The sequence below is a fragment of the Onthophagus taurus genome, chromosome 11, assembly GCF_036711975.1.
Source record: "Onthophagus taurus isolate NC chromosome 11, IU_Otau_3.0, whole genome shotgun sequence".
In the NCBI taxonomy this organism is placed as follows: Eukaryota; Metazoa; Arthropoda; class Insecta; order Coleoptera; family Scarabaeidae; genus Onthophagus; species Onthophagus taurus.
In genome coordinates, this window is record NC_091976.1 from 10,620,511 (window position 1) to 10,647,858 (window position 27,348).

Here is a 27,348-nt window from a genome sequence, read left to right on the forward strand (position 1 = left end):
TCAAACCAAAATGAACAACAAAGATGAACGGGACAAAGAGTACCCACTCCACCCCGATAAAATTCCAGGATCATCACAACAGAAAGATATAACAGATTTTTGAGTTGCAATAGTTTTATTAAAAAAAATCCCCGCAAAATATTTAAAAAAAAATAATAAATGATAATAATAATAGATATGAAAAATAATAAAGTCCAAAAAGATAATGCGATAAGAAAAATTCTTTGTATATATATTTATGTTAGCGAGAATGAAAACATGAAGATACTTTATTAAAAAGAAATAAATAATAATCAAGTTACTAAAAGAAAAGAAATTATTGTGAATCTGCGCCTAGATCCCGTGTGGTTGAGTTCAACGTAAAGTCTCCGAAAATAATTAAAATAACATACATATGTATATCGCAAAAGAAAAATACTCATCAACAGACAAAACAAATAATAAATAATAAAAACAATACTTTTTCTGGTCTTTTTTATTTACTGTCTGGCCGGTTTCTTCTTACGCCATCATCAGAGATATTAATAATATAACATTAGATTTTAGTAACATACGTATTAGATTCATTCTGTTGCTCATATGGCTTATCACTTATCACAAATATACACGTAAAAACTTATGAAGTATAAACACATTAAAATGTACGTTAAATGTTAACACTTTACAATAAAAATATAAATCAACACTATTATACTCGGATTGACGGGCATTTATGCTACCATAAGTGATAACACGAATGAATCTAATATGTTACTAAAATCAAATGTTATATTATTAAGTCTCTGATGATGGCGTGAGCCGAAACCGGTCAGACAGTAAACAAAAAAGACCAGAAAAAGTATTGTTTTTATTTAATTTATATTATATCAAACTTATTAGACATACATTTTTTCAACCTTAATTCAATCAAACTAATATTTTTTTTTTCGCAAAACTAATGACTTTTGTTGTTTGATTTGTGACTTCTATAGTAGCATGGTTAATAAGGATTACATTATTATAAAAAGGTTAATAGTTCTTATTTGCGAACATTTCTGACCGTACTACCTAAAGATATGATCTACGGGAACGATTTTTAACATTTTCAAACTTAAATGAAACAAAGAACCAACTTTTAGAATAATTTTAGCAAAACATGGCGGCACGCTAGGAGAGCTCAAGGTACGCTTGAAAATAAGGTTAACCAGTAGTAAATACGCACAAAATTTCAAATTCCACGGTTTACTTACAGAAGAAATAAAAAATAAATTTTATTTAAAATTAAGTAAATTTTTGGCTCAACATTGATCGGTCATAGCTCAAAAACAAAAGAGTTGCGATCCTATGTTTATATAAAAAACTTGTGTTATTTTGGCAAGTATTATATCCTAGTAAAGTTTCCCGATTAAAAACTGAACCACCTTGTATAGAAATGAACCTTTAAAGAACAAATAAGATTTAATTGTTATTTAACATTTAGGTATTATTTCTTTAATTTTTTTATTTGTTGCTTATTGGAAATATTGAATGACCTTTAATGGCGTATCTTAACGTTAATAAATAGAGGCTAACGTTATTATTTTCTTTAGTATATGTTATGTTTATACGCAGTCGTCTCTCAGACGACACTGCCGTCCTTGGTTAAGAAAATCTCAGATGAAATCTATAGGCACAAAGCTTTAACTTGTTTTATTATTTGTTCACAAACGAAAGGTTGTTAGATGAACAACACCAGCAACAAGAATGATGCACAAATATTATCTTTATATTTGTCGCAATCGTAGACATCGATAGTTCATTATTCTAATATTATATTTGTGGCCCTGAGAAGGGCCGTTTGTTAATGTTCCGCGGCGGCAAGGATGTAAGAGGAATTTAAGCTTTTTTCTCGGTCTTCTTAGGTAACAAAACAGCTTGAATATTCGGAAGCACACCTCCTTGTGCAATAGTTACCCCCGATAGTAACTTATTTAATTCTTCGTCATTACGTATGGCCAGTTGCAAATGCCTAGGGATGATACGAGTCTTCTTGTTATCTCTAGCGGCGTTACCGGCTAATTCGAGAACTTCCGCTGCTAAGTACTCCATTACGGCCGCCAAATATACGGGAGCTCCGGCTCCTACACGTTCCGCATAATTGCCCTTCCTCAGCAACCTGTGAATGCGGCCAACGGGAAATTGTAATCCGGCACGACTGGATCTGGACTTTGCTTTCCCTTTAACTTTTCCACCTTTTCCTCGACCCGACATGGCGACTTAGATTAATTGATTGTTGATTAAATGTGTGCCGAAAACTTCAACAATATGGTTCTAGTTTCAATGCCAGCGAAACCGTTGTCTTAAAATATTTATACGCATCTACGCCGACGGTGCAACCAATAGGCTGCCGTCAACCAAGTGGTAGCAACAGGAGGCGTGGCTTACTGGTCCGACGCTTCCACGTTTTAAGCGACAAAGACGGTTTTTTTTTAATACTGTAGACGCGAACGGCTTGTTAACGTCGTGCGAGTACTGAACGATATTAACCCTTCGTCTGTAAACCTGGGTATTTCGTGTCCGAGCTACAACTGTTTAGGCAAATAATTTTCTAAGAAGTGAATAGACATAGTTCGGACCCCCACCTAAAAAAAGGTAATGTGTGATAGGTGATGAACGCACAAGGTTAAAGTTTTCATTTTCTGTTGTACAGTTGTTGTTAACAGGTTAAATCTGTAGCGAACACAAAAGACCCAGGTTTACAGCCGGCGTATACTGATCTCGCAGGAAAGTGAAAATTTTTATTTTTGATATAAGATAGTGAAATGAAACTTTTACATTCGAGAACGAGCGCTATTGCGAGCGATAGCGAATTTTAAATGTCACAAATATACTATTATAAATTTGCATTTAAATATGAAATGATAAAACAATAAAATGTTAATTATTTTGCGTTTGTAATTTATTCAGTATCAAATTCTTTGATTATTGTAGCTGGACGTAAAAGTCTTTTACATATAGGACGTAGCGTGCTGTGGACAAAAAACAATTGTTTTGACAGTTGCTAAGTACTGTGTAAACGTCAACTTTTAAAGCAGTATCGAAAAATTTATTTTTTGCATTGACGTTCTTTTTTGACTACAAAAAAAAACAATCAAACAAATTTTTCTCAGTGCTATAACTCAAAATGGCACAACGATCGGCTGACGACGTAGCGCGCGTACTTCGCCAACGTCCAATAATTTCTTATTTTGGAGGCGAAGACAGTGAAGAAGAAATCGATAATGTTGAAGAGGCTGACAGTGATGATAGTGAAAGTCATGTTTCAGATAAACAATCGGAAGAAGACGAAAGTGTAGTTGAGGATGAGCCAGAGACTGTAGAAGGAAGCAGACGTCGAAAATTTGTTTACGGGAAGGATAAGCATCAATGGTGTCTCACTACGCCAGAATCTCGAGGCCGTAGGTCAAATATTACTATCATTTTGCCTAAAGTCATTGGTGCGGCTGCAAGATCACGTACAATTCTAGAAATTTGGAGCACATTATTCACTCAGGACATTTTAAACATTGTTTTGAAATATACTAACGCCGAAATCGAGCGATTTATACAGGACAACAATGATTGTGCATCGTTCCAACCAATTACTTTAAACGAGTTGAAGGCATTTATAGGTCTCCTATATTTTGGCGGCATGCAAAACAATAATCGTGTAAATTTAACGGAGATCTGGTCGCGCGAGTTTGGATCAAAACTGCATAAAGCGACAATGTCACAAAGACGATTCGAATTTATTAGTTGTCGGCTTCGATTTGATGACAAGGCTACACGATCTGCAAGACGCCTTGAAGACGCACTAGCACCAATTCGTCAAATTTGGGATATTTTTATACAGAACTGCCAAAATAACTATACTCCGAGCCAGTTTTTAACTATTGACGAACAGTTATTAGGGTTTCGTGGACGTTTTTCGGGACGTGTTTATATAAAATCAAAACCGGCGCGGTATGGAATCAAAATAGTTTCCATGAATGACGCAAAAACTTTTTATATGTACAATGCCATACCGTACACTGGAAAAGTACAGACAGAACAAGGTGAGAGTGTTCCTTCCTATTACGTGCGTAAATTGAGTGAACCAATTCATAACACCCATAGAAATATTACGTGCGATAATTGGTTCACTTCAGTTGAGATTTGTAACAAAATGAAAAAAAATTTTAATATATCAATGGTAGGCACACTTAGAAAAAATAAGCGTCAAATTCCGGAATCATTCAAAAGAAATGTTTCGATCGGCGCTGCAAGGTATGGTTACGACGGGCAGAACATTTTACTCTCGTATTGCCCAAAGAAAAATAAAGTTGTTTTGTTGTTGTCGTCAATGCATAAAACCGGAAAAGCGTGTGAAAATAATGGAAAGCCGGAAATTATAGAATTTTATAATAAAAACAAATGTGGTACAGATGTCTTTGACCAGCTTTGTGGAAATTATTCCTGCACCCGTACAACCAGCCGCTGGCCAATGCGCTTTTTTTTGGGCATGTTGGATCAGGCCAGTGTTAATGGGTGCATTCTATATAATTTTTTACCTGAAAATGAAAATAAAAATAAAAGAGAGTTTTTAAAAGAACTGTCTCTTGCACTTATAAAACCACATTTACAAGATCGCTTAACGACGAACGGAATGCACAAATCCATAGTCAATGGCATCATAGAGATTTTAGGTTTGAATGAGTTTGACAATCCAATCTTAAAAACAGATAAACTAACGAAGAGAAAGAGATGTCATTTTTGTAAAAGCGATAAAGATAAAAAAACGGGGTATTGCTGCATAAAGTGTCAAAAACCTGTCTGTGAGGAACATCGTTGCGTTTGTTGTGCTCATTGTGTACAATAGTTTTTTTTACTTAAGAAGTAATAATTTTGTTTAATGTTTGGTTAATATGCTTTAATAGTTTTTTGATAAAAAATACTGATATACTTAATAAATAAATACATTAAAATTAGAACAAATAAAATAATACTAATTCCTAACGTTTATTTTATTGTCTATTTTATCTGTACAAACTTAAGCACTTAATATTAAATAAATAAAAGAAAATATTTTTTTGTAAAAATTAGCATTATTTTCATTATCAATTTTCTTTTCAAAAATTTCGATATCTTACTTTTTCAAAAGTTATGATTTTTTTAGTAAATTACTCTTATTAACTGAATTTCTTCATTTGTATAAAAAAATATGTATGCAAAAATAAATTTTTCGATAATTTTATGATTGATTTATCAAGTTGAAGGTTTCGAACATTATCATGAATTGTTTATAAAATTTTTTAAGTGCATTAACAGGATGAAAAAACGGCCGGACCCGAAAGACCCACCTTTACAGACGGAAGGTGCTAGAAAACCGTTTACAGACGAAGGGTTAAAATCTTGTAATCGATTTATTATTATTAACTAATCAACAATGCCACCGAAAACTAGTGGAAAAGCAGCAAAAAAGGCCGGTAAAGCGCAAAAAAACATTTCGAAAACCGACAAAAAGAAGAAGCGCAAGAGGAAGGAAAGCTACGCTATTTACATTTACAAGGTATTGAAGCAAGTCCATCCTGACACTGGCATTTCTAGTAAAGCTATGAGCATCATGAACAGCTTTGTGAATGATATTTTCGAGCGAATTGCCGCGGAAGCGTCTCGTTTGGCCCATTATAACAAAAGATCGACGATCACCAGTCGCGAAATTCAGACGGCCGTCAGACTTCTATTACCGGGAGAATTGGCGAAGCACGCCGTAAGTGAAGGCACCAAAGCTGTTACGAAATACACAAGTTCCAAATAATTTCTCTACATTTTTATAACGACCGGTTCTTTTCAGAGCCACAAATCTATTTCTGAGAAAGTATTATCGCATCCTATCTACAGTTTAGTTTTACAAACTATTGTTGTAAAGCACCCTTTACACCCTTCAATTTAATAGAATTGTTTATAATATTTTCTAGTTCATAGATGTTTGTTTATATAATTAATTGTTTACTAAATTGTGTAAAACAGCAACGGCATCAGAATTGGTTACTATAATTGTTTTCATTGCTAAATTGCTGATTCTGATGTCGATGGTCTTGAACTCATTATTTTATATGTCATTCGGGGATTGGTCGATTGAATCGTCACAATCACGTGTCCGGAACAATTATAAAACATAATGTAAGACACAAAAGGGGGCCAATTGAACGCAAAATCATCTATCATCAATAACTGTTCAATCTATTGTAATTACTGATCGAACGGGTACGTTACACGAAGAGTGCTGGAAATAAAGTTAAAATTTTTATAATTAAAAGAAAACTGTCTTTTATTTGGTTTGACCAACACCCACATAACACTATCATCGTACAAGACTTGCTAAATTTAATATAAATTTAAACACGTCGAATGCTTTATCAGAATATATATTTAAGATCCGGAATTACAATAATATTTTTATCTTTTGGGTTCATAAAATTAGGCACGACATAAACAACTTTTTTGTAATGTTCTTAAAAATAATTAACATGTTTTTTTAAGCGAAATAAGTTCTGGTACTAATATTTGTTATTATTATTAAATAAGAATTAAGAAAATAATTATTAGATTTTAATTTGATTTGAATTAGGTTTTAGGGTATATTTAACCCTCATTTCCTTCGTCTATCAACAGTAGAAAAAATATTATTATATAGTTTACTGACCAATAAAGTTAAGTGTAATTAACTCAAAGAAAGTCGTTGGTATAATATGTCCCTGACTTTCTAAACTATACGGAGTTCTACACTGAGGGAAATATATTCTTGAACGAAGATTATTACTCTTGGGACAAGCTTATCGTATTATCAGCGATAAATATTCTTGACTCTCAAGAAAACGAATTTTTAGTGACAGTAAATCAATCATCTTGAAAAAGAGTGTCTCAGTGTTTCGTCAACAATCCCATTTTCGTATCGAGAATAAATTTCGTATGTCAAGAATAAAGTATCTTTCTTTTTAGAAAAACTTATTCATGTAACAACAATCTTGTATAATTCTTCGTTTTAGTATTATAAATTATTGACGCAGGAATGAATTTTTTGATACAAAGAATTGATATTCTTCGATGCTAAGAATATGAGATACTTCATTCGATAATATTTCTATTCATAAAACAAAAAAATATTTTTGTTTTAAGAGTATCTTATACTTGTTTCTAAGAAATACATTCAAGAATAAATTTTTCTTGAAACTCAAAAATAATTTCCCTCAGTGTAGGTCTCATCTCAGGTAGAAATGGTTAAGTACCCTTAACCGCACAGAAGCAGAGGTCTACAATTTATGGGGGTTGTAATTCCGGATCTTGGTGTGGACGACTATACGTAGAAAGGAAAGGAATAACGGTCGGTCGTTATAGTCTTCCACATAGGCATCGGTTGTTTGACAGTCATAAATAAAAGCTGGTTAGGCAAGGACAGGGTCGATTTTTTTAAAGTTTTTATACCAAAATTTAATAAAAAAACCAAAGTTCATTTATTATAACAACTAAAATTTAATTTTATAATTAAATTTTTTTGATTAGTAATTAAATACATTAATTATAATTAACGTAATATTAGAAATAAACACAACAAATAAGAGAATAATGAGTATTAATATATATATAATACATCAACCTATGTATTATTTTTCTACAATTTGCAAGTAAAGTGTGTTCCTTAATGCGGTCCTGAGTGAGAAATCCCAGTATTCTGCAATGGAAAACTACCTGTTTATAACGCCGTCTTTAACCGTTTTACTACTACCACAAAATAATCAGAAAGGACAAAACCGGCGGTGTCTTTGATGTTTCACCAGCTATTTTATTTAACCTTCAACCATATTGTTGGCGTGTAGGCGCCAATTTTAAAAGTAAAGTCACTCTGTTTTAGGAGAGTGTCCACTAAAATGATTGAAATTTAATTTTACTAAATTTCTATTGAAGATATAATTACTACGGTTATTGAAAATTTAATACAATATATCAAACTCATTTATACAGTATATCGTTAATTAAAAAAAATATGTAGATCATTTCAATATTTATTTTATAAATTATTTACAAATTTAAATTTTGCACTGGGTCCGAGCTGCATTGAAAATCTAAAAATTAGCAATTATAGTAGAAGGAACTTTTGTATGCTGTATAATTAACACTAAAAAACTATTATTAAAAAAATAGAAAAACTAAACTACCGTAAAAGATAAGAAAAAACTAATACTACTTTAAAATGTAAGAAAAAATAGCATAATACACTAAATAACTATTAACTAAACAACTATAACTTAAAGAAAAACTTTCGCAATCAAAACAATCTCAACAAACGCACCTGGTAACACAGATGTAAATAAACGCCAACAATATGGCGTAGCCGCACATGTGCATAAAAATGAGTTTCGGCGGGAAGGTTTCTATGTCCTTTCTGGTTATTCTGTGCTACTACAGTAGGAAAGGAACGGAGTCATAAAAACCGATCGCCATCTGGAGGACTTTACAATGAAGAAGCTTTCCGAAATAACTACATATGTACACAGTTTAAAATTCATATTTTATATTAAAACTTGTTTTAACAATGTTTTAATATTGTCAACAATGTTAAAACTTTTCTTTTTATTTCCTTTCTTTTCTATTCTGAATGAACAAGTTTTGTTAATAATTTTATCTACAACTATTGAATTATCCATTCGTTATACATTTGATTTTTGACGGATAATGACACGCATTACTGCGCATGACTGACAAAGTGTTGAATAAAAGCCATTATTCCACAGTTCTGACTACGACGTACTAATCAAAAAATAAAATAATAACAGAAATTCTTACACAGAAATAGACAGCTTTCTTATATTGAGGTTATGTCTGAAATGTTTATCAAGTTTTTTTTTTGTTTTTTTTTCAAAATTAAATAGTTTAGATAAAGTATAGTATTCAACTTGCGTATAATGGCTGTTACCCACTTAGATTGCAACTTCATCTTCATGGGTAACAGCCGCCATTATACGGTTGTTGAATAATATACTATTATCTACGACTGCTTAGATAAATCATCATTACCACACTCATTTGAGGTGATTTGAGTTACGAAATGAATTTCATTACCGCACTGGTTTCATTACGTAACGCATTTTTAGCCCAATCAGAACAGATTTAATTTATTGAAACGAGCAACAATACAAAAGGAAAAGTGCTACCTATTTAAAGAGGATCAATACTATTTATTATAAACATTAATTGTTATGTTTCTACATTTCGAAACACTTATTCCAGTTGAGTAGACATGTTATTAAAATTGACATTAATTCAAAGTTGTCAACAACCATTTCACAATATTTTTATACATGTCAAAATAGACCTTTTTAAAGAAATTGATTTTTAAGTAATTTTTGGCAGTTGTAGATAAAATGTATATCACACATGGGCTAGAGCATAATTACAGTACTCGTGTGATTACACGAGTCGGTCTACAATCTCGTCGTGCAATTCGCCACACTCTCCACAGTAAACATTTATTAATGTTACTATATAATCATAATACTACACTGCAAACCTACAAGATCATTAATCTGCTTAAATTACACAGACGTTTCATTGAAAATCGGGCAAATTTTACTTCAAATTCACACAAATTTTATTGCCTTCTAGAAACAAAATGGATGCAGATCAAAAGTACAAATTTATATGATTAAAAATTAATCTCTTATTTACACTTTATCAAAAATAATTACAATTTTTGGGTGATAACATCAGAATTAATGTTACTATATAATCATAATATTGCAAAGTATATTCCGAATTTACATTATAAGTTAACTATAACTATTGTTGCACCTATTTGATTTTGCCAACAAAATATTAAACATTATATTATGATTGAAATAAAAAAAAAAAGGTTTCGGTTGCTGTTTTATACCTTAAGTTGTAATTTCAAGTTTAGGTCTTAAAACTTACTTAAAAATGTACAATTAGTATTGGAAAAGTTGCTTTTCAGAAAATAATCTATTGGTTCTGAAAAGAACCGGTCTTGTTGAAAAGTCGGGTTGATTAAAATGAATTAAGCTCTTTCGCCACGAATACGTCTAGCGAGCTGAATGTCCTTCGGCATAATGGTGACGCGTTTTGCATGAATTGCGCACAAGTTGGTATCCTCAAAAAGTCCTACCAAGTAAGCCTCGCTAGCTTCTTGCAAGGCCATCACGGCACTACTTTGGAATCGCAAATCGGTCTTGAAATCCTGGGCAATTTCTCTAACCAAACGTTGGAAAGGTAACTTCCTAATCAAAAGTTCAGTGCTCTTTTGGTAACGACGAATTTCCCGAAGAGCTACGGTTCCAGGTCTGTAACGATGTGGCTTCTTTACACCTCCAGTAGCGGGAGCGCTTTTCCTGGCTGCTTTTGTTGCCAATTGTTTACGAGGGGCTTTACCGCCAGTAGATTTACGAGCAGTTTGCTTCGTACGCGCCATTTTCGTTGTTTTTTATGAACGTAACAGATTGCTATCGTCAGATCTAAAAAAATTTTAACGGCCGGAGGCTATTTTCTATCCGTTACACGTACCGCTCATTGCACGCTTGTTCGGATTGGTCGAACCCAAGCGGTGATGGGCGTTCCCGTTCCACATGTATATAACAGGGTCGAAAGTGGTTACTCCTATCATATTGATCGCGTCCTACCTTGACGGTAGAAAGGCGCGCATCAAATTGAAAGGTACGCGTTCGAGAGAGCGAATCCTAACTGCAGGCGTCCCTCAGGGGTCGTTGCTTTCACCGATACTCTTTTGTATCTTTGTGAGCGACCTGCCCCGTTCTGAGGGCACTCAGTTAGCGATGTACGCCGACGATGTGTGCATCTACAGCAGATCTTGGTCCCCCGAGGTCGCCGCTCGTAGACTGCAGGCAGCATCGGACGAACTGCTAGACTACTTCGCAAAGTGGCGGGTCAAAATCAACGCTGATAAAAGTACCGCAATACTTTTTACTCGGCGTAGAAAGAGACCCCCCGATGCGATGGTACTGCAAGGGGACGAGCTCCCCTGGCGTTCTGAAGCCAAGTATTTGGGTGTCATTCTGGACTCTAAACTAACTTGGAAAAGTCACATCGAGTCGATGGCGAACCGGGCGAAGGCAGCTCTGGTCAATCTGTACGCTCTGATAAATCGCCGAAGTAAGTTGGATCCTCTACGGAAGATTCGACTCTACAAAGCGGTTATCAGACCTACGATGACTTACGCCTCTTCCGTCTGGGGTTACGCCGCGCACTCGCACGTGCAAAAACTCCAAGTTGTTCAGAACAAGGTCCTAAGGATGGCATTTGATGCACCTTGGTTTGTCAGTAATGCGACACTGCACAATGATTCCCAGATGCTGACCATCGAGGAGTTCATTCGTGACAAGGCCAGTACCGAGTTTACGCGGCTCGAAAACCACCCCAATCCCCTCCTAGCGGGATTAACGGATTACGACGTTGAACACCTTCGCCACAAACGGCCAAGGCTGCTTCTCGTCTGACGATCCAGGAGTCCGACTGTCCTTCCCAATTCCACTTCCGATGTCACTATTAATTGGTGAAAATTTTGTAATATATTTTCCGTTTGTTTTAGGTCCGATGAAGAGGGTTAGGGAAGAAATTCCAGGTACCTCAAGAGGCCCGTCATGTTCACCGTACTCCTATCATAACTACCGAGTTCGTTATTGTTTGTTGTTCGTGATTACTAGATTATTAACAAACCAACACAATGACTGGCCGAGGAAAGGGAGGAAAAGGGCTTGGTAAAGGGGGTGCGAAACGTCATCGCAAAGTACTCCGTGACAACATCCAGGGCATTACTAAACCGGCCATCAGGCGTCTTGCTCGTCGCGGAGGCGTAAAACGAATTTCCGGACTAATTTATGAAGAAACCAGAGGAGTTCTAAAGGTATTTCTTGAGAACGTTATTCGCGACGCTGTCACCTATACGGAACATGCAAAGAGGAAAACCGTCACTGCTATGGACGTCGTTTACGCCCTTAAACGGCAAGGGCGCACTCTCTACGGCTTTGGAGGCTAAGAAGTTGAAATTATTTTAATATCAACACGAGACCCGGTTCTTTTCAGAACCAAAACATTCATAAAAGTTGAAGAACAATTTCACATACGCCAACTAAGTTTACTGCTATTTAAGAGCCACAGTAAGAGTAATGTGTTATTTGCTGCCACTACTTACCCAATCCATCATACACTGTGTTAATTATTGTACCCGACATCATTATTGCAAGTATGCAACTTGCAATGTTGCATACTTGTAATGATGACGTCTGGTACGATAATTAATTAACACACTGTATATGTACCGGGTATCCCATGCCATAACCATATCCGGTTGTGGTATAGGCTTTTTTGACGTCTAAATTTCATGATAGAACGAATAGAACTTAATCAATTTAAAAAAATCTTATTGAGAATATTAAGCCTTACCACTCACCTGGTTGGATGGTTTATTACCCAACCGGCTGCTAATAATAATAATAATAAGCTTTATTTCCATCTTTACAAAAATGCACAGAAAACGTCAAATAATATTCAAACAGTCAGATTTAATCTACTGTAATGGTTCCTGAAAAAAAAATCATTTATCGAATACAAGTTTCACCCAAGAACATCACCTCTTCTGCACGGGTAAGTTGTTTGCCATTGAATTGCAAATTGATGTCACAGTTGGTCGCTGCAGCACTCCCAATCATTATAATGTTTGTTTTTTCAATATTAAGTTGAAGGTTGTTGTTATACAGTAAACTGAGGTTATTTTGTATTTGTGCTGACAATTGTTGTTTCGTTTTCGCAGTTGATACTGTAGTAGAGTCATCCGCGAGTAATATTAGTCATCAATTACTCCAGGAAGATCATTGACGTATAAGAGAAATAATAAGGGTAGCAGTCTCGGTCCACCCACGGTACCATAAATTTAACTGTCATTTCATTTTTCTTAATTTTTGTCCCAAATAATTTTTTTATAATTAAAAGTACATAAAACGCGCTGAGATCGGTTTCGAAAGCACATGGTTTCTGAAAATTATTATTTAAATAATTAAATAACACCGCAACGAAGTAAAATACGAAGAAGTATCGGTAATCAGTGTGTTACTGTAAACAAGGCCGACCGTCCCGAGTGAGCAGCCAGCGAGCTACCATTCAGCTACCGTACAGCGACTATTTTTTATGATGCGGAATTAGAAATCGTAGAACGATCAAACCGATTTCAAACAGTTACTAGTATCATGAAACAACCGTTGAATGATTCTAAAGATGATCCGATTATGATTAACATGATTATTAACCAAAATCATCCCGCATCTTAATTAATTAATTTACTTCATTCTTGATGGTCATCCATGGAAAATACTACCCGTATGGGATTGCCCCGGACACCGCCCAATTGCTGAAGCTACTTTGTGTTGAAGTGCGCTTTAATTAATACCAATTAATCAAAGGTAACGTGAAACACGCGGTCGGGAAAATGTTTATGTATGTAAGTGCCGTAAACGCTAACCGATTTTGTTAATTGTATTTTTGTAATTTTCCGATTATAACGCATATTTTCGGGTGAAATACCCTTGTTACTTCGGTTTTCGACGAACGACTAAAACGTCCTTATTTACCATCTACCTGCTCGTGTGGATCTGTTTCTTTTACAACACTCCCCTACCTCAAACCCAACCCGACATTTAAGAATCTCGATCTCAAATTCTAATTCCTATATAAATTAACTTAACTAAAAATCTAATTTCTACACAAAATTCTGAAATAAATCAGTATATTAGGTGGATCCGAATGTAATGTTTTTTTTCAACAAGACCATACCAATATTTGACCCACTCCCTGCTAAAAAATCGTTTCTATCAATAAAATTTAATATTTTGTACCCCTTCTTTAATGCAAAACAATAAAGAAGGGGTGGTACAGAGCTAAGCGGCCTTTGCCGGTATTCCCAAAATTGTATCCTTTAAAAAAAACAAAACAACATTATTATTGTTCATAGTTAAAAATTAGATATGTCCCCTTTTTCATTTTTCCGAGAATTCTTTAACCGTTAAAGGATTCTAAAGTGTAACTAAAATAAAAGTAAATTTGGTGAAATTGATTTGATTTTTAATTTTATCAGATTAATGTATATGATTGGCTGTAAAAAGAAGTAAACGATTGGTTATACCGTTGTTGATGCCAAGAGATGTGGTTAGCATGGCTGATGACGTCACAAAACGTGACGTCACAGCGGAACTTTAAAGTCATTTTTCGGTAAGTTTGACACCTTTCCGAAAATTTTTTTAAACCACGGGTTGGTTACCCGCACTCTACGTCACACTATTTGCCACGCCTGGTAACTGTCTATGTTTTAGAGGTTATATGAAGGACATTAATACGTCTAAAAACATAAAACTTCAAAACTAATATGAATACGTCTAGGATATAACCTCTCACAGCAAACGCATAGACCATAACAACAGCTGGACGTGGAAAATGGTGTGACGTAGTTTGCGGGTAGGCTGTCACAACAATGGATGTAGCAGTCCTGTTAGATTCTACTGTCCTTGAGTTTGTAGTAGTATTTAAAAATTCATTAACAACTCTGGCATTATGTGCTGGTGCTCCGTCATATTGAAAATATATCATTTGAGACATATTTAGTGGCAAATTGAGGTATTTCCCTGAGCTTAAGTTTTTATGGTAGATACTATATGCCAAAATTCTATTATCTAAAAGGGCGCACCATACATTAAACCCCAATCTTCTTTGAACACTCAGAGACTTCATCGGTCCAGATAACATTTTGAACAAACAGCAGATTATTTTTTTTTTAAATATCTACAAAATTCTAATCTTCGATTGACATCTCCGGCACGTTTAGCCCCGCTTTGTATGGTTTATACTTATTTTTCTTTCATATTCGGGAGTAGCGGCTTTTGGGTCAGACGTCTTGTTGCAATTTCTCTTGCAGGTCATTTTGGTATGTTTTTGTATGTGGTTTGGGAAAGGACCAAATATCTATTAAATTTTCTGCTAATCGGCTGAAGGTTTTTTCGTGCGGTTGTCTTCTTTCTGGATATCTTGTGAAGTAAAATTCCGCGGCTAACGTCGCATTCTTATCTGATATAGCATATAGCATTCCATCATGTTACATTTTTCATAATTTTCGAAATTCATTGTACAGTTTTATTCAGTTTTGTTATACTTTGACACTTAACATGCTGGTGCATCGTACCAGCACATAATGCCAGAGTTGTTATCGAATTTTTAAATACAAACTTTGGTAATTATTTGATACATTATGTTCCATCATAGTATGTATGGTTATCACCATAGCAACATTAACTTTTAAATACATTAGTAGGTATTAGACAGAACAAAATGAATTTTTGTTAATTATTCAATAACCATAAGAAATATACCCCACAAACTATATATATTTGTTATCAGAAGGAAATAACAAATTATTTTAAGTCATAGCCAACTATGGTTTCCATTTAAAAAAATAAAGTTACGTCTAAAATCTCGAAAATAAATGATGGGAAAAAAATTCTACCTACGCCACTGAATTCTTCGTAAAAAGTTGCCCCTATAATGTTTTATTTATAATACTCCATCTTTGATAATAAGTAAGATATTCGCGATTGTCGTTTTTGTAAAATTTTCAGTTTTTGCCGATAGGGCGAAAACAAAAGACGATAGCTGTTCGGAGTTTTCGGCATTAGCATTTTCTCGAAAAACGAGATCATGACATGTAAGCTACTTTTTTTCTATCTCTTTTAGTTTCGGAGATAGCCTATGCGGACATCGAAATTGGAACACCCTGTACATAGCCTCAAAATGATCGGCAAATAAGTTAACTACTGTTGGCAAATCGGACACACTTTCATCGGCCCACTTGAGAGAGCTGTACAAAATGCCAAACGTTTTTTGGTTCTTTTCTTATAAACATTACAACTTGTAAATTTTAAAACTTCATTCTTTCTTTTAATTAGAAATAAATCAATGAAGAATGCACTCCGTTGAATACTTCTCCGCTTTCAAATAGTTTTGCTACCGATCATGATTATTGGTCATTATTTTTTTTCCTAATTATAAGTTCTACAGAATTAGTACAAAATTGTGGAAGAGTCGATTATCTCTATTATTTTGTAAATATATGATTAAAGATAAGAGTTTATTAACGACATTTGCAATTGCCTTGCTCTTTCCATTTAATTTTTCAGTGTTTGTCGATAGGGAGAAAACAAAAAACGATAGCTGTTTGGAGTTTTCGGCATTAGCAGTTTCTCGAAAAACGAGATCATAACATGTAAGCTACTTTTTTTCTATTTCTTTTAGTTTCGAAGATAGCCTATGCGGACAACGAAATTGGGACACCTGTACATTTAAAGTAACCAAAAATATCTTTTCTCTGTGACCTTAAATTGACTTTTCTCACACAACCAATTCAAATTGAGAAATATGCAGCCAGTAAATAACATATGTTGCCGCGTGACATGTGTCAAGATGGAAATAAGGCTCGCTATAATTCCATATAATACAAAATACGACCATGATTTAGTAGCTAAATGATACATATCGAATATTATGTTAACATTAAAACACTCGTTATTTTCTGTAAATATTTTTTTATCTAGTGCTTTATTTCCCCGACCAGTGGAAGATGAGTATGACTTTTCCTCATTTATTGATCCACAAGAACAAGTATGTTTAATTATTTTTTTCTGTATTGCTAGAAACTATTTTTTTTATGAATTATTCTATAGTACTATGAATCATGCACTGGACATAGAGGTAGATCACACTGAACAACCAGAAGCAATAAATGGTTATCGTATTGTAGATCTACCATACGTGCTGCAGTGGGCTACATCACTACAATATAACCATTCTAAAATTTGCACATGTGGATACCTCCGACCAGTATCAGAAGAACATAATGGTCTCAGTAATACTATCACATTCGGTTGCAATATATGCGATCGACTGTATAAATATAGTACTGAAGCCCCAACTAAACACAAAATTAACAGATTAATGGTTTGGGGTGTTATGTGTCGAAGTACTCACATCCAAACAGCAGAACTTCTATCAGCTATAAAGGTATATAGGTATATGAATATATCTCCTTTAAATGGAAATAAATTCATTGATATCGAAAATGAGTTAGGAAATCATATAAAAGCCGATGCCTTGCGGTCTGAAAAAGAAACATAATTATTATTACCAGGTATAGTTATAACAATAAACTAATAATATACGAGTCGAGGGAGATCCTAAAGGGTCCTCAGCTGCTTCTAAACTTTAGCATTACTGTCTATGATGCATGTTTGATTTCCATGATGCTACTCATACTAGCAATAAATTAGAGATCCAAGGCCAAGTCAATATTTGCAATAGAGATTATGCATATTTTGTAATTGATATACAACATTGTAATTGTACAACACGAAACCATTATTTATACAAAAAATAGAGAGTTAACGAATAACTTTTGAAATAATAAGATTTTTTTTGTGGTGCCATCTAGTAGAGAACCGATGAACTTTTAAAATCAACTTGACTACACTAAATCCAAGGTCTATAGAACATAAGGTTACCTAATTCCCTATGCCTCTGCCTTGAATTTAGTGCAAGGTCTATAGAACATAAGGTTACCCAATGCCGATTCTCCTCCTCTGAGGGGCAAGGTGGGTCAGTGACGTAGCTGCTTCTATGAACAACACAACACGATGCGAGGTTTAAATATTTTATATAGACTGTACCACAGTATAGGCACGTATAGGCTATCTTTTACTCTGACTGTATCGAACCAGTGACGTCAATCTGCGGGGTAATAATCGATACTACAGAGGCATGAAGGTCCGTTGAGTAAACATACTGTATAAGGTTATCCAACTCCCTATGAACGCTGTAGTTATGGACGTATCCCCTCCGCAAAAGTCCATAGACAAAGGGCTTGTTGTGACGTCATTGGAAGAATTGTCATTTCTGTTTTCATTTATATACGTAAACCAACAGAAACTCTTTATTTCTTGAGTTTAATAACACTTGTTTAATTTTTAAATAATTATTAACATAAATATTATTATTATATTATATTAAATTTATATTATATCATATTATGTTATATTTTTCCTCCAATGACGTCACGTTTCTCACCTCACCCCGCCAACGTCAAGTTGTTCGAGTTGGATAACCTTATAACCAATACTCAACGGACCTTGAGAGGCATAGGGAATTGATAACCTTATGTTCTATAGACCTTGCACTAAATTCCTAGATTTGCTGTCAAAAATGGTCAAAACTTAAACTTCGATGAGTTCGTCTTAAATACAATTTATTTATATTGTACCTTTCAGTATATGTATTATAATCCATATACGAAGGGAAACCATTCACCCAAATTTATAATTAAAGTTTCAATTTGGAGAAATATCACTTTTAAGTTTGTCACTAAACGTTTCTTTATTACTTTTCAATTTTATAAAACGTTGAATAGTTTCCCTCGGTTGACCCCACAGGAATACCCCATGAAAATTATTCCAATAAATAAAAACGTAAAATAGAGAATTCACCGAAGTTAATTTTCAAGGTTGGTAGACAGGGCTAAATTCCATCCTTAAATACAGCTTATAAAAAATATATAAAAATATATAAAAATATATAAAAATATATAAAAATGTATAAAAATATATAAAAATATATAAAAACATATAAAAATATATAAAAATATGTAAAAATATAATAAAAATTAATTGTGTCTAAAAATGTAGAATAATTTAAAGCGTGCCATCTATTAATGGGAAACAAAACTATGCCTGCCCAGATGTCGTTTCAATGACGCATGAGCTCTTTCGTTTACCTCGCAACCGTAGGTTTCATCCAAACGCCATTCTACTTTCCATTCCATTCAAAGACGTTCAAAGAAAAGATTGGTCTTAAAGAAGTTTGTTTTGTGGTTTTTACAGTTTTTACAAAAACAACGTTGTAGAAATGTCCAAATATTGCGTATTGGTCATGAATTTTATTATCATCGAATAAACACAAAAGAAGGCAGATATTCAATTCTTTATTTCAAAGATGATTAAGAACAAATTGTTGGAGGTAAGAACTTCTATAAAACATTTATAATGAATAGAATCTTATATTATTTTATGATAGTAAATGCATTATTAAAATGAAATTAATAAAACAAGGCATATTTCAAGAATGCTATTCTTTATAAAATCGGTATTTACCAAGGTCCTTTGTATTTGTGCCTTAAATATCGATTATAATAATAAATAATAATCTTTATTTAACGCACAAATACAAAGGACCTCTGTAAATATCGATTTTATAAAAAAACTTTCTATAGAAAAGTTGTTTAACATTTTATTTTTCATAATAAGACATGGCATTCAATTGTTTTTATTTCAGAAAACAAATGAGTAAGGAATAACACTTGAATTCTTTAAATAGCAATGTACCATTTCCTTAGGCTCATTTGATAAAGATTTTTTTCTTTTTTTGTTGATGTAACATCTTCATACCCTTATATTAAAAATTTTGTCAAAAAAATTTAAAAACTGTTAATTAAGTTAAATTTATAACATGAATCTAGATATCCCGGATCTCTATTATTTATCTTCAAAATTGAATGTAGGGTATTAAATGTGACAGAATCTTGTTTATTAAATTAGTGAAATTAGTTGGTAGATCGAAAAATAAAAATGGTTCATTTAATAGAAACTGAGCATATACACGGTGTTTCTGTAAGTTGTGGCATAATTTTAATCACAAATAAAAAGTTTAAAAGGTTTGTCTTAAAAAGATAAAATTTGGCAAATAGTGGAATGTTATCATGACAAATCGTTTAAGATTACTTTTGAAAATATGCAAATACAGGATCAATACCCTGTATAGCATTGATCCCGTATTTGCATATGTTCACAAAGGTTATTTCCTTAAAAGTTTTTTATTATGTCATAAACCATTAAATTTTCCAACTGATTCTAAAAGACTATTTCATTTTGAAATTATTTTTACACTTACAAATTTTTGATTAGACGCATAGTTTTCGAGTTATTCACAAAAAGATTTAAGTTCGTTTAGAAGAAATCTGTCAAAGTATTACTCAACGTAGCATGGATTTTCTGCAGTACAATTATTCTTCAGCATTTCTCAAATTAATGGTTATCTGTAAAAAGTATTTTTTCTAAAAACGCATCATCAATAGTACATTTTTCATCATAGTACTGTATTTGCTACGAATGATCAGCAATTTTAAATTCTTTTACTCTGTACAAATGGAAGGATACAATTGCTGTTCATGTAGGACATGCCAAGACGTACCTTTGGATATTCTAAAATGTCTAAACTGTTGCTATCAACAGTACTATTTGATTTAATCCAAAATGTTTTCTTCTAGTTGGGGTGATTGATCTCAGATTCCGTTCTTAGAGCGTTCTTAGAGCGATTTTCAGAGCGTTATCCACATCGTGAATCAATCACCCAGTCAGTAGTTACTGAAACTTTGAAACAGTTTAGCGAAACTGGTAATGTTAAAGATCTGCCAAAGGCTGGTCTCCGATCTCCGGATCTTACACCTTGCGATTTACTCTTCTAGGGCTATTTAAAATCGTGTATACAAGTGTATACAAACTACAAACTGTATACAAAAGTGTATACAAAATACAAACCGACCTCAGATTCTGGCCGACTTAGCGCAACGAATACAGCATCCCAGATCTCTCAGAAAGTCTTTTTAAGGTTATTATCATAGTCTGGGCCACTGCATTGCAGTTAATGGCAAATGTTTTAAACACTTACTGCCATCAAAATCATTTTATGGTAATTTCGTTTTGTCTTTCAAGGTTTAATAAGAGACGTACACTTAATTTTTCGTTTATTTGTTGTATTTTGTATGCCGTTTTAATTTACGGTAATAATTCAAGATACTTGACCATCCCGGATATCCCAGATTAATGTTATTGTGTATTTGAGACCCCATTTGGGTCTCCAGGTGGTTAGTGTGCATGTATTTATTTCAGAAAATATTTAAACACTTTATAGTTTTAAGAATACTAATTTATTTTAGTTTGACATCTCTATTGCGTTCATTAATACTAAGTGGCTACGAACACTTTTTACCTACAATTATTGGCTACTTATGTATTTCCTTTGTGCCAATCTTCAAAAACGCCGCCCACTTATTAAATTTACCTATGTTTCTTTCTTTCTTTATATCATCTTTAACAAGTAGCATCGATTTTATCATAGAATATTTGGCCCATAATGACCCACTACTTATGTTTTTCGACTACAAATCAAATTTATTTATAAATACCAATGACAAAAAAGACAATGATTTTACATTGAGAAACTTACTGCGCCCAAAAAATATGATAGCATAACTTCTACTTTTTGTTCACCATTGTCCATTTTCCACTGGCAAAACTGTTGATACTCCTTTTCATACCTGTTTGCCGACTTCATAGGAACCAATTTTCTAAACGCTTAAGCAGATTTTGCTAAAATTCCTGCTGCTTTTTCTATGTCAAATGAATGTTAAAACTTTAAAGATCTTTTTTTCAAAATTTTCTTGTGTAACTAATATTAATTTTGAATGTATTAAATTCAGAAAAAAAAATCTCTTTCATATTCTGTAATAAAAATGGGGGGAAAAATTTAAAATCAAAACCAAAAAATTGCAAAAATTTAAATCTTTAGACCCGTCTCAGCGATTTTTCTATAAACTGTGTTTAATTGTTTTAACGAATTTATCCGATATTTTTGGGAAATCCTGTATATGCATGTTAAATTAAATTGAATTTTGTACTAGTATCACTCCCTACAATTATTAATTAATATAAATTTATTAACCAACAAATGTTTATAAATTGCTTATAACGTTCTTCGAATAATTTTCTAAATACAACATTAAATTATTTTTAATTTATTTTTTTATAAAAGTTGTATTTCACATCTGTTATCGAAACTCAGTTTATTTACCGGATGTGTGTTCGGCCACATCCGAAGGAAATCGTTATAAGTTGGTTTTGTCTGATAATTGCTCCTGATATCAATAATTTCTATTCGATTACGTTGATTTCTATTTTTATTAATTTTGAGACAACTCGTGTTATCCACTTACAAGAGAAAGGTTTCTTTTGATGTATCACACAATGTAAAGGATGAAAAGGGGCAAATTAAGAAAAGAAATGGTTGAATAAACCAAAAAATATACATTAGATTGATTTTTTATGTCAAATGTTTAAATATAGATCTAAATATGTTAAGTGTTTTTTTCAATCTATTGCAAGAAATTTATGTTGTAATTATCCATGTTGCAAGGTCTCGCAGTCTCGCATCGCTGCGAGACTTCTAACGTATTTTTAAAATTTTTTAACGTTTTTCGGCCTTTTACCTTAAAAGTCTCGCAGCCTTTGCTAAATTTATCATCTTCGCCTTTTCGTAAGTTTTTATATTTTTAATTTGTTCGTATCGTTAACCGCTTTATATTTTAGATTTAACCTCTTATAATAATTTTTTTGGTCTTCAACCACGTTTCGTTAATATATTATGAAGGTCAAAAGGTAGACCTTCATAATACATTTTTGCTGCGCATTAAAAATTTTCTCCGTTTCAACATGTTAAAAATTTTTGATAATATCTTTGGTAATGTTTTTCTCAATTGTGAACTTCATTTTTGACTGTAAGTTTTTTATTTTAACATAATTAATTTTTCCTAATTATAAAAATTCTTGTAGTTTTCGACTGAAGATGAGGTAATACCTCGAAACTAGTATCGAAGCAAATAATAAAAAAGCAAGTAAGAGGTTAATTTTGATTTTTCATTATTGCAAGAAAGACAAATTAAGTATTACCTTTTCTTTAATGGAACAACTAAAGGATAATATACAGGGCATATTAGTCCATATTTCAGTTCATCTCGAAATTCTAAACAAAATTCATGAGTCGCACATTGCGATTACAAAATATTACAAAATGATCTTTATCGATTTTAATTACGATAAATGCTCAAAGATTACTTTTAGCAGGAAAAGATACAATATTGATTCTTCATACATATTCAGTGTTAAGTCTATTAAATGCGTTACATCTATCAAAGATCTCTGTGTGATTCTGGATTCACAGCTATTATTTTCTAATCGTATTTAGTATGTTTTTTTGAAAGCTATGAGACAACTTGGGGTTATCTTACGAACCACTCATGTTTTTTCACATCTTGTCTATGCAAAGTCTCTTTATATGGCTTATGTCAATAGTGTTCTTTAATAAATAAATATATTAAATAAATGAACTCAATTGCAGCGGCAGTGATATCTTCAATAAGATGGCGATCCACCTCACTATGCCGTTCCAGTTCGAGCTTATTGCAACCACTTATTTTCCAATTGATGGATTGGGAGAAGAGGGCTAATGAGTGGCCAGCAATATAATCAGATTTCACTCCACTGGACTCTTTCTTTTACCGATATCTGATGGGTAAAGTTTACACTACTGGACCAAATACTTTGGATGAACAAAAAATCAGAATCCAAGAAGAAGTTGTCAGGAAGAATTTAAAATCGTTTAGGTTGCTGAAAAGCACTCACAACAACAACGACAAGTGCTCAACAAGTTGCTCAAGGTATACCATTTCAACATTTAACTTAATTCGTTTATTTAATTTTTTATTCATTTCAATTATTAATTTTATTAATAATTTTCTGATTTTTGGTATGAAAATTCACAGAAAAACACTCACAGATAAAATTTCAATGAAATTACATAATTGGTAATGCTTCTTCAGCTTGAATTGTAGTTGTATAATTTATAAACGATAATAGTATGATGCAATATATCCATAAATTATGTGTCTGTCCAAATCTACCGTTCTGATAGATAAAAAGTACATTGAGGACATTATTTCTAATAATAATAATACATTTTTATATGTAGGATATATTTTTTTTATCTAATATTTTTTTTTTGTGTATTTTAGGTGACACCCAACCCTCTAAAAGTATAAATAGTACCAATTTGTCTCTGTTGTGCACTAATTAATCTTGCACTGAAATTACAAACACCTTCAAGAAAGTTACTTTGATTAACAATTAAATGACACCAACTATGGTTTTGCTGTAGTCGAACTTTCGAAGACAATTCCTCAGTTTAACAGGTAATAGTTTAATTTATCTTTTTTATCAAATTTGTTCATAAATTAATCAACACAAAATAATTTTTTTTTTGTGTTAATGAATTACAATAATGATTCTGTATTATGACTTAAAATCATAAAAAATCTTGTAAGTTTTCTGTTGCTAGATCGCAAAATAGTTTGATGTTGAAAAAATGTGACCTGAAATAGTTTTTATGCGTTTCAAAGCAAACTTTTTTAAATTGAACAATGGATCTTTAATAATTTACCTCTAAATTGTATTCAAAGCGTGACTACTAAAGCCTGATCAATTTCATTAAATATTTTTACAAATTTTAAATAATATAATACAATTTTCAAGAGCAAATTAATTTATAGGGAAAAATTTCAAAAATTTTCACTCTTAAGAAACGTTATCTACAAGTGCATTGTTGTTTACATGTATAAAACTTTAAATTAGGAAGTAGTCAGTTAATTTTAATAAGGTTTACAATGTTTCAATTTAAAACTAATAACTTGATTCTTGTTTGTAGACTCATTCTAAGTCTTTTTCTATAAGGCTGGCTGCCTATCTTCTGGGAGACCATACTTGTTTTTGAATAGTGGCCTGGCGTGGGTCTCGGCGGTTATTAGAACTTCCCAGCGATGTGTGAACATGGAAAAAAATGAATAGCAACGTTTTAATGTGTCGACAAATGATACTGAACTTGCCTCAACTGAGGCAGCGTGTAAACAAACCAGGTTTAACGAATTATTTGAGCAATTCAACTTTGGGATTTATTTCTTTAATTCTTTGCTGAACTCCTGAATGCCTTCCAGTCATAAGAGCAGCATTATTATATGCTTGGCATCTACAGTTGGTTATATCATTTCAGAAATAGCTCTACTTTTCTCTTCATGCCTATACCTTCCTTTGAATATTTATATCCTAAATAAGAAACCTCATCTATACCGAACTTACATTTTTTTTAAATTGAACTTTACATTCTTTTCTTTAGCTATTTGAAAGACTTGTTCTAAAATTTTATCATGTTCTTCATCTGTGTTAGCATGAATTAATATATAATCAATATATAGTTCTACTCCTGGAATTTTAAATATTTCTTTTAATTATTCTTGTAAAACTTACTTGCTGTTTTAATACCAAATGGTAATCTTAAAAATTTAAATCTTCCAAATGCAGTTCAAAATGTACATAATTGCTAGATTGTTCATCTAAACAAATGTTCTAAAATCTACTTGTAGCATCTAAAATGCTGAATTTAACTGAACTATTGAAACTATTACAAATTTCATCTATATTGGGAAGTTTGAATCTGGACTTTATTACATGGTTTAAGTCTTTTGGATCTAAACGTATTCTTAAGCTTCCATCGGATTTACAAACTAATACATAAATATGAATTTAACCATTTTGTGCTACTTTCTACTTGTTTAATTACTTGTAGTTTCTCCAAATTATTTAAGCATTTTCTAAACTGATCTTCTAACATAAAAGGTACATTTCTGATGGGGTTTATAGTACGTTTTATATTTTCTTCAATTTCTCTTTTATATGGTTTTAAAATTTTACCCTTCACAAATTTGCTGGGAAGTTTATGGTTTATGTGTAAATGTTTATGATCTACTTTTATGCTGTTTAATTGTGTTTGTTTATGAATTTTTACAATATCTAACTTAAAGGTCGCATCTATGCCAAGAATACATTCTTGATATTCATTTTACTAACATAAAATTCTGCTTTATTGAGTATTTTATCTTTGAATTTAATTGTAATATAACATTTACCTAATGTATTAATCTTTTTTCCGGTGTAAATTAATTGAGTATTATTTGTTTTTAATACATTATGTAAATTAAAGTTCATTATTGTTCATATTTATGTTAACCATGCAATTATTATTTTCTTTATGGTTGTTATATCGTGATCTCTTGTGTTTGAGGTTCGGGTGTTAATCATACGCCCTCTAGTTGTTAACTGGTTTATTCTAAAGTACGCATTTACATATGTATAACATTACATGTAATGGTGGTGATCTATACTACATCCCCAATCCTAAGATGAACAGGAATACATAATAATAAATTATTTAGTCAAACAAATCTACTCTAACCTAAGTCATTTATTTATATAGAACAAAATCGCTAAACCTATCCGGTTTTTTCCTAATTCTTTTTGTCATTGTGTCGTTTAACTGACTTACTGATTCTTCAAGTGAAGTAGTTTCTACATTGGGTGCATCTTCTTCAATTATCTCGTGTGATACCTCTTTTTCTATTGTTCTATTCGTAGTTTCATTTGGCATGTCTTTGCTGCCATTTTCCAAAACGTAACTTGCTACAAACTTCGAATCATAATCTTTATTCTTATTTCTATACTTGTTATCATGTCTAGGTCTTATATATATTTGATTTCTAATTAGATTACTATCATTTTCCCTTTTTATAAGGTATGTTCTGTCTCTAATTTTCTTTACAATTACACCCTTTTTCCATAAATCCTTTGGTCTTTCTTGGTACCATACAGGCTCATTATTAAATAAGTTATTATAAGTTTTTACTGTTCTTCCATTACAATACCCTTCTTAAATCTTTTGTTTACTTTCCATTTTTATATGCAATTTATTTTTATTAATTAATGACGGTTTTAAATTACCTTCTTTAAATATTAAAGTGTCTCTTAAATATCTGGACATAAGAATTTGCGCAGGCGAATATATTCCATATACAGAAGTGTTGCGTAAACTTAGTAACGCTTCTTTATTTTGGAGAAATTTTTTTATCATTTTCTTTATAGTCTGAATGCGTCGTTCTACAAGACCATTCGACTGTTGGTGATATGGTGATGATGTAACACCAATGAAGTTCCATTCTTTAGCAAACTGCTTGAACTCATAACTAGTAAACTGTCTTCCACTGTCTGACATAACGATTTTTGGTATGCCATGCCTGGCAAAAATTGATTTTAATTTATTTATTATATTTTTAGTTGCTAAATTATTATTTAAATTATAGATTTCCGGATATTTGGAGTAATAATCAACTATAATTAGATAATGTTTGCAGATGCACCTGTATCTACCTTAAACTGTACACAATAATTAGAATCTTTTTCAATAATTAATTCTACTGAACACTGTTTATATTTATATGAGTTTTTGACATGATTTATATTTAAAGCATTTTCGCTACCAATACTTAAT

At 32.4% G+C, this 27,348-nt stretch overlaps 4 protein-coding genes across 4 annotated transcripts; 2 read left to right on the forward strand and 2 right to left on the reverse strand.

Annotated features, from left to right (window-relative positions):
• Positions 1-1,838: 1,838 nt before the first annotated feature.
• LOC111416127 (histone H2A) lies at positions 1,839-2,274 on the reverse strand. The gene has a single exon (XM_023048084.2). The coding sequence runs from the start codon at positions 2,227-2,229 to the stop codon at positions 1,855-1,857; it is 375 nt and encodes a 124-aa protein (XP_022903852.1). The 5' UTR covers positions 2,230-2,274; the 3' UTR covers positions 1,839-1,854.
• A 3,112-nt stretch (positions 2,275-5,386) lies between these two features.
• LOC111416125 (histone H2B) lies at positions 5,387-6,289 on the forward strand. Its single transcript, XM_071200141.1, has one exon. It carries the CDS (start codon positions 5,423-5,425, stop codon positions 5,792-5,794), a length of 372 nt encoding a protein of 123 aa, XP_071056242.1. The 5' UTR covers positions 5,387-5,422; the 3' UTR covers positions 5,795-6,289.
• A 3,743-nt stretch (positions 6,290-10,032) lies between these two features.
• On the reverse strand, positions 10,033-10,474 carry LOC111416128 (histone H3). Its single transcript, XM_023048085.2, has one exon. It carries the CDS (start codon positions 10,457-10,459, stop codon positions 10,049-10,051), a length of 411 nt encoding a protein of 136 aa, XP_022903853.1. The 5' UTR covers positions 10,460-10,474; the 3' UTR covers positions 10,033-10,048.
• Positions 10,475-11,689: 1,215 nt separating this feature from the next.
• On the forward strand, positions 11,690-12,040 carry LOC139431893 (histone H4). The gene has a single exon (XM_071200143.1). The coding sequence runs from the start codon at positions 11,729-11,731 to the stop codon at positions 12,038-12,040; it is 312 nt and encodes a 103-aa protein (XP_071056244.1). The 5' UTR covers positions 11,690-11,728.
• Positions 12,041-27,348: the final 15,308 nt, after the last annotated feature.

Coding starts and splice junctions, on each gene's coding strand:
- LOC139431893 (XM_071200143.1), top strand. CDS start 11,729: ATGACTGGCCGAGGAAAGGGAGGAAAAGGGCTTGGTAAAGGGGGTGCG.
- LOC111416128 (XM_023048085.2), bottom strand. CDS start 10,459: ATGGCGCGTACGAAGCAAACTGCTCGTAAATCTACTGGCGGTAAAGCC.
- LOC111416125 (XM_071200141.1), top strand. CDS start 5,423: ATGCCACCGAAAACTAGTGGAAAAGCAGCAAAAAAGGCCGGTAAAGCG.
- LOC111416127 (XM_023048084.2), bottom strand. CDS start 2,229: ATGTCGGGTCGAGGAAAAGGTGGAAAAGTTAAAGGGAAAGCAAAGTCC.